General features: G+C 38.5%; 1 protein-coding gene across 2 annotated transcripts in view; it reads left to right on the top strand.

Moving 5' to 3' along the window:
- Positions 1 to 3,699: 3,699 nt before the first annotated feature.
- Positions 3,700 to 11,844, top strand: part of SPATA9 (spermatogenesis associated 9) — a 42,030-nt gene continuing 33,885 nt past the window's right edge. For both annotated transcript variants that reach the window (XM_060201188.1, XM_007531420.2), the window contains exons 1-2: positions 3,700 to 3,862; positions 4,063 to 4,151. In XM_060201188.1, coding sequence (XP_060057171.1) covers positions 3,787 to 3,862; positions 4,063 to 4,151 — 165 coding nt within the window. In that variant the 5' untranslated portion in view covers positions 3,700 to 3,786. The remainder of the gene's footprint in view (positions 3,863 to 4,062; positions 4,152 to 11,844) is intronic.

The following is an 11,844-nucleotide window of genomic DNA, read 5'->3' as shown; positions in this document are numbered from 1 at the left end:
AAGTCTAGGTCAATTAATTTAAATTCTAAGTATAGAATATCCTCAACCCACCCTTAACTTGCATGTAATTGTTGTCCAGTATTATTTTATTTTATTTTATATTTTTAAGTTCAAAATTACATGTCAATAGGGGTTTGAATCCACACCAGTCCCACCACCAGAGTTCTGAATCTTCACTCTCTCCACTGCAATCCACCACAGTTCCCCTAAAGTTGTAGACATGGGCCAACCATCTTCTCTACAACTATCTGTCCACTTTTATACAGAGTTGCCCCTTCTTTTTCTGATTCACTCCTCTCTTCCCCTCTAAACCACTCATGACATCAAAGCTACCTCCATATGTCCCTCTCCTTTTCCTTCTCTCTCTCTGGGTGCTGATGGAGCTGGAGTGCAGAGTCCCCTTATCTTCATCCTATCACTTCTCCCCCGCTGGGAGTCTGGATCAAGGTTGTTTATGGGGATCAGAAGGTAGGAGTTTTGGCTTCTGTAGCTGCTTCTCTGCTGCGCATGCGCATTGGCAGGTTGATCCACACACCCCAGCCTGTGTCTATCTTTCCCTAGTGGACCAGAGCTCTGGAGATGCGAGAGTCTCTTTTGACTTATAATCTTGGAGTTATTAATCATGACTTTGATAATTAAAAAATTATTATTGCTGTGTCCAAACAGAAAACTGATACTGTATAGTTAGAGAGAAAGGGAAAAGTATTAAGGGTGAAGAAACCTCTCAGAAATAAAGGATACCAAGACAAAAACTGAAAAGTTTCTTCCTGAATTAAATTCTGCATTTAAAAAAGAAAGACCTAAATTGTGACAACAAACAAATCTGACTTTCTCAGCTTCCTGTCACCTAGTCAAATCTCAGCATTTGCCAACCTCAGGTAGCAATGCCATTTTTGCTCATGCTATCCCGTGTCACTTTTTTTTTAATATTTATTTTATTTATTTATTCCCTTTTGTTGCCCTTATTGTTTTATTGTTGTAGTTATTATTATTGTCATTGTTGTTGGATAGGATAGAGAGAAATGGAGAGGGAAGGGGGAAGACAGAGAGAGGGAGAGAAAGATAGACACCTGCAGACTTGCTTCACCGCTTGTGAAGTGCCCCCCCCCTGCAGGTGGGGAGCCAGGCCTCGAACCAGGATCCTTACGCGGGTCCTTGTGTTTAGCGCCACCTGCGCTTAACCCGCTGTGCTACAGCCTGACTCCCGTCACTTTCTTGTAACTGTTTGAATATTTCCATCATTTTTTCCTCCTATTAGTAGTGCCTAATTGGAATTGTAGACTATAGGAGTGAAAGCATTTTAAGAGCAAACAAAATACTTTTAACAGATATGTATTCTTATTATTTAAAAGCTTATCTACAGAATATATGTATATATATATATACACACACACACACACACACACACATTGCCTCCAGGGTTATCTCTGGGGCTCAGTGCCTGCACTACAAATCAAGTGCTCCTGGAGGCTATTTTTTTCCCTTTTGTTGCCATTGTTGTTTATCATTATTGTTATTGTTGTTGTTATTGCTGTCATTGTTGTTAGATAGGACAGAAATGGAGAGAGAGGAGAAGACAGAGTGGAGAGAGAAAGATAGACACCTGCAGACTTGCTTCACAGTTTGTGAAGAACACCTCCCCCCCCCCCCCCACCCCGCACGCGCAGGTGAGGAGCCTGGGCTTGAACCAGGATCTTTATGTCGGTCCTTGTGCTTTGCGCCTTTTGCACTTAATCTGCTGTGCTACCTCCTAGAATAATTTTTTTAATTATTCTCCTAGTACATTTCAGATAATTCAGTTTACAAATATTCTATTTACACATAGATATCCTAAATTCTTTTTTCGGGGTGAAGTCTATATGTCTTTTCTTGTGACTCGGGATTTCTCAAAGTTGGTAAGACTGATTAAAATTGAAATCACCAGAGTCAGGCGGTAGCGCAGCAGGTTAAGCACACATGGCAAGAAGAGCAAGGACTGGAGTAAGTATCTCGGTTCGAGCCCCAGGCTCCCCACCTTCAGGGGAGTCACTTCATAATCGGTTTGCTTTTCTCTTCTGAATTCTTACTGGATAGAGCTGAATGTTATTTACCAGACTAAGCTTAGAATCACTCCACCATCAAGATGATTAAGGCATTGTTACTAGATTGGCTGTTTTACTTAAAGTTGGTTACCTTACTTAATCTGAATTCTCTCCCAGGAGGATCCGTGAGAAAGAGTGAGAGAACGTAGACTGTTATTAGAATGCCCCAGAAGTTCTTCATCATGAGTATCTATCCAAACATTTAATAGTAGTTGAGATTTTTTTCTGCATGCTAAATTGGTTTGTCTGTTTATCATGGCCTAATAAGATTTTTCTTCTGGCAATAGATTATACTTTATGAATATTAAAGACATAATTATCTTAAGCATTAAGGTCACACCAGAAACACAGATTCTGTTAAGGTTAGGATAGGTTGCTGTGGTATGGTGGGGAATGTTTGTAAGCAAATTAGGACTAAGGACAATGTGAAAGCCAGGTATCTCTGATGAATATTTATTTTTCACAAACCAATTCCTTTGAATAGACTTTAAACAGCCTTACATATGATTGTTAATGAAGACAAGTCTAACTGAAATTAAACATACAGTCTTCAATTTAAAACAGAAATAGAATTAGCTGACTCTGTGTGGTCCAGGAGGTGGCTCAGTAGATAAAGCACAGGGCTCTCTAGCATGAGGTCCTGAGTTCAGTCCCCCGCAGACATGTACCAGAGTGATGTCTGGTTACCTCTCCCTCTCCCCTCTCCCCTCTCCCTTTCTCTCTCCCTTTATTTCTCATAAATAAATAAATAAATGAAATACTTAGCCAACTCTTAATTTATCCATACTATTTAGAATGCAACTAGGTTATCAGTCAAGTCTAGAAAATCTTTCTAGGTTTTTTTTTTTTCCCCTTTTGTTGCCCTTGTTGTTTTTTATTGTTGTTGATGTCATTGTTGGATAGGACAGAGAGAAATGGAGAGAGGAGGGGAAGACAGAGAGGTAGAGAAAGACACCTTCAGACCTGCTTCACCACCTGTGAAGCGACTCCCCTACAGGTGGGGAGCCGGGGGCTCAAACCGGGATCCTTACTCCGGTCCTTGCACTTTGCTCAACATGCGCTTAACTCGCTGCACTACCGCCCGACTCTCTCTTTCTAGGTTTCATATGGAGGATGTAATAGTTATCTGAAGTAAGAGAGTGCTTGGAACTGAAGGGGGGGGGAGAATGATAGAGAAATAAAAGTTGGTATATTAAGGAAGACAATTATTTCAATTATTTTGATGTGTTTGACCTAGTGACTTTCATTTGGGTGAAGGAAAAATAATGTGTTTCAACATTTTTCTGAATTAACTGCTTATGTTTTTATTTTGCTTGGCATCATACGTGAAGCATTTTTTCGTAGACATGCCAACTCTATTGAAAGGGTACTTCGTTCTCAGGTGATCCATTAATCGAGGTCTCGCTGCAGAAACTGGAACAAAATTCACCTTACATTGCAGTATTTCCTAATGTGGTTCATTTTTCAGTCCTCTCTTCTCCTCATGTGCCTCCAAATACTCTTTATCTACTCACAGCCAGTGATTTCAGAAGATTCTGTAACTAGTTCTCAGAGGCCCATTGTGTAGTAACAAAGGATTCCAGCAGTGAGCTGCAGGTTCTGTCCTTGCCTGTTTCCTGAGCAGAAGGCTGCCCTCATCTTTCACTAATGGCAGAATAGAACGAACATTGCCTAGGCCTGCAAGCTTGCCAAGTACTGGGAACTCATGCACATGCTCATCATGTCAATCAGACCAGTTGGGTGGATATGGGGGCAGATATTGAAGAACTTTTCTGGGAGAGGTATACATAATCTTGTAATGGGGATACAGGCATGGGAAACTACTGGGAACACAGTTCCCTAAGGCTTACTTAACTTCTTCGGCCACATGGAATTTAACCCAATATTCTTGGTTCTTTTGAACTGTGGTTAAGTGATGTTTTAAGTTAAGCACTTCCCATCTTTTTTCTTTTTTTCTTTTCTTTTTTTTTTTTTTTACTAGTTGAAGGGATCCAGAAAGTTGTCATGGACCTTGTAGGTGAGTTTAAAGATGAAGTTCCTGCTGTCCTAAGAATATCACAGTCTGATCAGGTAATGTGATTTTATACCTTTGAATATAATTACTACTATAGTGTATTTCAGTAAGTATCATACCAATCATTCAATTTTTGGTTTTGAGATGAGTGCTTGACACTAAGAATTCACAAAAGGAAGACAAATTTCAGATCTTACTTATTGGGAGGGATCTATGGAAAGCAGGGAACGTGGACAAGAATGTGAGATAGGTCTTCAGATTGGAAATTGTTTTTTTTTTTTTTCTTTTTTGTGGTCAATATTGCAGTGTACATTACTTTAAGATTTGCCTAGTAGGAAATTAGATATACTTTAACTAAAAAATGTATGCAAAGCATGGCTTATATAAACTATAGCAATAGAAAAATACAGCACACTTGTGTGTTAGTTTAAAAAGAAAATGATGGCACGTGAACATCTATCAAAACACTTTTTTAATGTCTTTTAAAAAATGTTTATTTACTTATTATTGGACAGAGACAGAGAGAAATTGAGAAAGGAGGGGGAGACAGAGAGGAAGAGAGACAGAGAGAGACGCCTGCAGCCCTACTCCACCACTCATGAAGCTTTCCCTCTACAGGTCGGACCAGGGACTCGAACCTGGGTCTTTGTGCCACTATAATGTGTGTGCTTAACCAGGTGCGCTTAACCTGACCCCCAAAACACTTTTTCAAAAAAAAAAGTGATTTGAGAAATAAATATAATGGGAGTAGAAGTAGATAGAAAATTCTGAAGAGACAGATTGCCAGGAAAAAAAAAAATGTAGCAACATGGTTAGGGCGGTCACTAAATTGTGTTTACTCTAAAACAGAACTCATACTGGAAACTTGTGTTTGAGTCATTATGGACATAGTTGGAATAGAATTACAAAAGTGTTGTAAAATTACATGAGACAGTAGCAATATACTTATCAAATTATCAGATGTTTGCCAATGTCAGGAACATAGGTGACACTGCTAAGAAAAACAATCTGAGTAAAAGAAAATGTCTTAGAATTACCTTTAAGCCTTAATCCAGACAAATAGACTAGAGAAATTTGTTAAATACGTTGTTATTGTCTGGGATTAGGAGACTGAAGACAGTGGTAATCAAAATAGGATTCATTCAGTTAGTGAGCTTAACCTAATAAAGGTAGAGTGGCAAATACATAATTTCATTGGAATATGGAATATTCCATCTTGAATATACAGGCTAGATGAATGAATAGCTTTACTAAAAAGACCCATACTTTTTTTATCCACCATCCTACCTCTCAAGTCACTACTCAGGAATTTTAACTGTCAAGATTGTTGGATAGCATTAGTTATGGCAAAGTTCTGAGATAATTAAACTGACTTATTGAAATGTAGCAGACTTCAGTGGTCTATTTACTATATACCCACTGTTCAAATAGATTTTTTTTCATTATTAAGAGGATTAATGTGTTACAGTTGGCAGTAAAATACAGTGGTTTGTACATGTGTTACATTTCTCATTTTTTCACATGACATTCTAACCACCCACCTAAGTCCTCCTCCACCATCATATTCCAGGACCTGAACACTCCCCACCTCCATCCCCAGCCCCAGAGACTTTAACTTTGATGCAATCAAATACATTCTTATATGGGGTGAATTTAAGTAGAGTTGATAGCACTGAGTTGAGATGAGATTACTGGTGTGGTCTATAAGATAAAACAAGTGCTTGTGGAAAGTAGATCAGTCATCATGAAAAGAGGCAGGGTATGTATGTTTGGGAAACCAGAACTCAGAAAGACAGTACAGCCTAGCCAGGAGGAACCCCTTTTCCCTTTGACACTCACTCTCTTGGATCTAGACTTTGGGGGAACGATGATAATGAAGTGATAATGATCTGGATGCATGGAATTAGGATGGCATCCATATGGCAGTCAACTAAGTAGATGGCTTAGTTGTTTCAAAGGGCAAAGGGATTTTGTAACTCTATATTGTAAACTTGGGGTTTAGTTACTTTTCATTTTAATATTCCTTGTTGTATTAAAGTCCTTAAGATGTTGGAGCAAAAGAAGTAGCCATATGACAATGCTTGGTCTGGAATATCAAATGGTTAATGCTGGCACAGTGGTGGCAAAATTATTGATACATAAATTCTAGGGCATTAGAGTCAGGCCTGGAAAACCCTGTTGTATTCTTTTCAAGCTTTGATTCTCCCACCACTGCCATCATCAGAGAAATTGATGTTCTATTTAATGAACACTGAAACTTTTTTTATATTCCACTTCACCTCTTCCTATTCTCCAAATAGTTTCATAGCCAATAAAGACATAAGCATGGCGTATGGTGAAATAAATTTGTACTCTAACTCCAAAGAAAGAACTCTTGTGTTCTCATTCCAACTCACTGAAGTAATTTACCTATGAGAATTTATTTCCTTCAAACTAGAACACAAACATTAAACTACTTGAATTCTCATTTTCAAAACACACCATTCTTTTCTCCACATTTACTTTATACAATAGGTTTCTGAGATTTCACGAAACCCAAGTTTGAGGGAGATACTATAATAACTTCATTTGCTTGTTCTTCAAAAATAAATGATACAGGAAACAATATCAATATTCAGTTTTCACTGAGTTCTTTTTTAGAAGTCAGGTTGCAGAGAGATGTAGATTTTTTCATTTCCAGGATTATTCATATCTCCTAAACATACTAAAGGGAATAGCTTTTAGAGAATTTGCAGTAACAAAGCAAAAGACGGTGGGGAGGGAGGGAGAGTATGGGAGGGTGTGAAAAGGGTCATGAAGTATTGTTGTGCCCATATGCCAACATCCATACTGTAAATCACTAAACCGCCCCCCCCCCAATAAAATAAAATAAAGTTGCAGCAGCTCAGCAATGGAGTATAGTTTTACATGCCAGAGACCCTGGATTTGGTCTCTAGGACCACATAACGATAAAAGGTCCATACTCCCAGTGGGATAAAGAATAGGAAAGCTTTCAAGGGAGAGGATGGGATAGGGAGTTCTGGTGGTAGAATTGTACCACTCTTATCCTATGATCTTGTCAATATTTCCATTTTATAAATTTCAAAAAAAATTGAAAATTAGAGAAAAAATAAGTAGAATATCATGAGTGGCAAAGTAAACTTTTTTTGGCTCCTCTCTTTCCACATCCCAATCTCTCTAATAAGAAAAAAATGATTAGAGCTGGAGAGCACTCACCAGACAGGTCACGTGGCTTGCCGTGTACACTACCCAGGTACCACACGGAGGGTGTGACGGGTCTAGGGAAAGCTCAGGAATTCAGATACCATTTCCCTACCTTTGTGTATGAAAAGGTGACCCAAGTTCAGAGAAATCATGCTAACTTGACACCCGAGTTCCAATATATACTAGAAGGCCCAATTAGTTGAGTTGTATTTTAAAATTTCCAAATTCTGTGATTAGTAATTAGATCTTTTTTTTTTTAAAAAAAAAATACAGTCATTCAGTTGTTTAGGAAAAGACAATTTTGCTGATTATAGCCCAAAACAGGCTTGATGAACATGATGGTAGAATTTTTATAAGAATATATATCTTGCAGCCCAAGAGGGAGAACAGTAAATAAGACATTGGATTTTCAAACATGAGATTCCAAATTTAACTCCCAGCATTCCATCTGGCCAAGTGTTTCTCTGGTTCTCTCCTTCTCACCTCTATAAAAAAAATAAATCTTTTTTTTTAAGGGGCAGGGTGGTGGTGCACTTAGTTGAGCACAAATGTTACAATGTACAAGGACCTAGGTTGAAGTCCCCAGTCCTCACCTGCAAGGGGAAAGCTTTGCAAGTAGTGAATCAGGGCTGCAGGTATCCATCTCTCTTTCTCCCCTTCCCCTCTCAATTTCTGACTCTCTATCCAATTTCTTCTTCTAGCGTTTGCCCTTCTTCCGTAGCCAGTCAACAGCGTCAGGTTGAGCCTGATGTAAAGTTTCGAGACCTCCTTTGAATCTGGAGAGGTGGCAGTCGTTGACTATGTGGGTCATAGTCTGTCTGGAGCCGCAGGGGCAGTTCGAATAAATAAAGATAATAAAAAAATTAAAAATAAATATTTTTTCAAAAATACGTTACTTTTAAAGAGGTTTTTAATTTTTATTTATTTATTTATTATTAGATAGAGACCGAAACTGAGAAGGGAGGCTGAGTGGCACACCTAGCTGAGAGCACGTGTTACAGTGCACAAGGACCCAGGTTCAAGCCCCCAGTCCCCACCTGCAGGCGGAAAGCTTTGCAAGTGGTGAAGCAGTGTTGCAGGGGTCTTTCTGTCTCTCCTTCTCTATCACCCCCTTCCCTCTCAATTACTGGCTATCTCTATCTAGTAAATAAAATAAAGATAATAAAAAATTAACCAAAAAAAATGAGAAGGGAGGGGGAGATAGAAAGGGAGAGAGACAGAACTGCTACTCTGCTTCACTACTCTTGAAGCTTTCCCCCTACAGGTGGGGAGTTTGAACCCATGTCCTTGCACACTGTAGTGTATGTGCTTTACCAAGTGCAGCACTGGCTGGCCTCAATTTGTTTTATTTTAAAGATTTTATTTATTTCTTTATGAATGAGAAAGGAAGAGAAAGAGAACTAGACATCACTCTGGTACATGTGTTGCCAGGGATTGAACTCAGGACCTCATGCTTGAGAGTCCAATGCTTTATCCACTGCGACATCTCCCAGACCACTTTATTTTATTTTAATGAGAGAGATGTAGAGAAAAAAGACACAGAAAGACCAGAGCACTACTCAGCTCTGGCTTATGGTAGAACTGGGGATTGAACCTAATATCTCTGAGTCTTATGAAAGTCTTTTGCATAACTATTATGCTGTGTCTCCCCAAACTTACATAAATCTTTAACGACAAAAACTATATCCTGAATAACACTTATTTAGTAGTTCTTCAGGCTAATGGTTTTGAAGTAGAATTTCTTTCTGGGGAGAATGAATTTTAGAATCTTGACAAGAGGTTGTGCTTTGAGATTGTTGGCTCTCAATTTTCTCTCTCCCAACCTGCCCAGGCCCTAAAGCCTTTAATATCTACTTTGTTCAGAACAAAGTCATTTTTAAAAGACTTGTACCCGAAAATTGCACATGATTTTTAAATAAGGACTGAAAATGTTAAACTTTTTTTTTTTCCTCCAGGGTTATTGCTGGGCTCGGTGCCTGCACCATGAATCCACCGCTCCTGGAGGCCATTTTTCCCCCTTTTTGTTGCCCTAGTTGTTGCAGCCTCGCTGCGGTTATTATTACCATTGTTGACGTTGCTTTGTTGTTGGAATAGGACAGAGAGAAATGGAGAGAGGAGGGGAAGACAGAGAGAGAGGGGAGAGAAAGATAGACACCTGCATACCTGCTTCACCGCCCGTGAAGCGACTCCCCTGCAGGTGGGGAGCCGGGGTTCGAACCGGGATCCTTACGCCGGTCCCTGCGCTTTGCGCCACGTGCGCTTAACCCACTGCGCCACCGCCCGACTCCCAAAATGTTAAACTTTTAAATCTGAAGAAATGAAAAAAAAATGGCACAACTGGGGAATTAAGACTTTTTATTTAGATCATCTATATTCAGTGAGAGAAGTCTTTTGTGTTAAATGAGCAAGTTTTGTGGTTTTTCACTTTTGAAAAATAACTACTCTGTTTCATTATGTAACTACACTAACATACTATAAATCTAGGGGGGGTTGGAAAAACTATACTAGAGTTCCTGCAAAAGAACCTGATTTCTATATCGATAGATAAGCTTTTCTGTATTATTTACTTTAATTTTAAATGTGAGATAAAAAAATGACAAATGGAAACTGCAGTGATTTAGGAGGTTTTTTTTTTTTAATAAAATGGAAGTAGGACCAAAAGTATGCTATAATTCAATTATAGTCTTTAGAGAATTCTTTGTTGTGGGGCATCATTATAAACATGAAAGTAGGCCTCTGTGCACAGAAAACCTTCTTGGTGACTTCTGATTTAATAATTGATGTATTAACCAACATTTTTCAATATTAATGTTTCATCTACTTAATATTCTTCATCATTTTATTTATTTGGCTCCAGGCTTATTGCTGGGGTTTGTTGTTCTCATGACAATTTTATCACTCCTACTGGTATTTTTTTTTTTTCTCACAGAGACAGAAATAGAGAGGAAGGGGAGAAGAGAAAGACACCTGCAGTGCTACTCCACCACTTGTGAAGCTTTCCCCTGAAGGTGGTAACTGAGACCTTATATCAAGGTCCCCCACTGCTTGGCCCCTCCTCATTCATTTAAGAAATATTTATAGGAGAAGGGATTTAGTATAATGGTTGTGTGAAAAGGTCTTTCAAGCCTGAGGCTCTAAAAGTTCTCAGGTTCAATTCCCCACACTGCCAGAACTGAGCAGTGTTCTGGTAAAAGGGAAAAAAAGAAAGAAAGAAAGGAAGGAAAGAGAGAGAGAGAGAGAGGGAGGGAGGGAGAAAGAGAGAGAAAGGAATAAAGGGAGAAAGAAAGAAAGAAAGAAAGAAAGAAAGAAAGAAAGAAAGAAAGAAAGAGAAAGGAAGAAAGAAAGGGAAAGAAGAGGAGAGGAAGGGAGGGGAGGGAAAAAAATTGTAGAGCATCTGTTATATGCCAGATGTTATTCTAAGTGAAAGATCAGTAAGCCAAATTAATAGAAAGCACTGCTGCTATAGAACTCTCATCCTAGTCAAGTTTAAAAACCATGAACAAAGAAATTATATATATATATATATATATATATATATATATATATATATATATATATGAGAAGGAAATATGTAACATAGACAAACAGAAAAAATAAATGAATTCTCAAACTCAAAGGAAATAAGGGAACAAACTTTGTAATCCTCAAGAAATAGAAAGACATATGCCTGACAAGTCCAGCACTTTGTAAGTAGGGAAAAGGAGAAAAAAACAACAGAGAAATGAAGAGAAGAGGAGAGGAGAGGAGAGGAGGGGAGGGGAGGGGAGGGGAGGGGAGGGGAGGGGAGAGGAGAGGAGAGGAGAAGAGAAGAGAAGAGAAGAGAAGAGAAGAGAAGAGAAGAGAAGAGAAGAGAAGAGAAGAAAAATGGCTTTATAGGACCTTTAGACTATTTTACATACTTGGACTTTAACTGAGTTTACCAGGAAGTTATGTTAGCATTTGAACAGAAAGGCATGCTATGATTTGACATGTTCTATTTTTATTTTTATTTTTGACTTGTATTATTTTTATCTCCATAGCTGACATAGTGAGGGAAAATGAAAATAGGCAAGAGTGGAAGCAAAGAGACCATTAGGGAAACTAATTTACTAGTCTGGAAGAGATTATCTTAGTAATGAAATTTAATGTATTGGGCACTGGTTTTGGGAATAGAGACAAGTGACCAAGTTCCGGAACTATGCAGAAAAAGTGTTGAATACAATCTGCTGAGAGGCTGGTTTTATCAGTAGGTAGTAAAACGCTACTGTGATAGAAACTGCAAGTTCAGCATGAAAACTGCTGATGATAAATAGGAGTGGCTTTTATAAAATAAAAAGAGAAAGCAAGATAAACCTTTAAAGAATGGGGCTCAGAGAGAGAAATCTGGAGCAGTATTCTAGAACCAGTCTGTTTAACTGATACTAAATGTCTTTTAGTAAATGGCCTTTAAATAAATGTGTGGCTCTCTGAGGAGGTGTTGCTGGTGGAGAGCTGGGATTTTTTTTTTTTTTTTTTTACCTCTAGGATTTGGTGATGTTCTCAGTTAATGACAGTGACAGAAAGAAT

This window comes from Erinaceus europaeus, chromosome 11 (assembly GCF_950295315.1).
Source record: "Erinaceus europaeus chromosome 11, mEriEur2.1, whole genome shotgun sequence".
In the NCBI taxonomy this organism is placed as follows: Eukaryota; Metazoa; Chordata; class Mammalia; order Eulipotyphla; family Erinaceidae; genus Erinaceus; species Erinaceus europaeus.
This window is presented reverse-complemented; position numbering and strand designations above follow the sequence as displayed.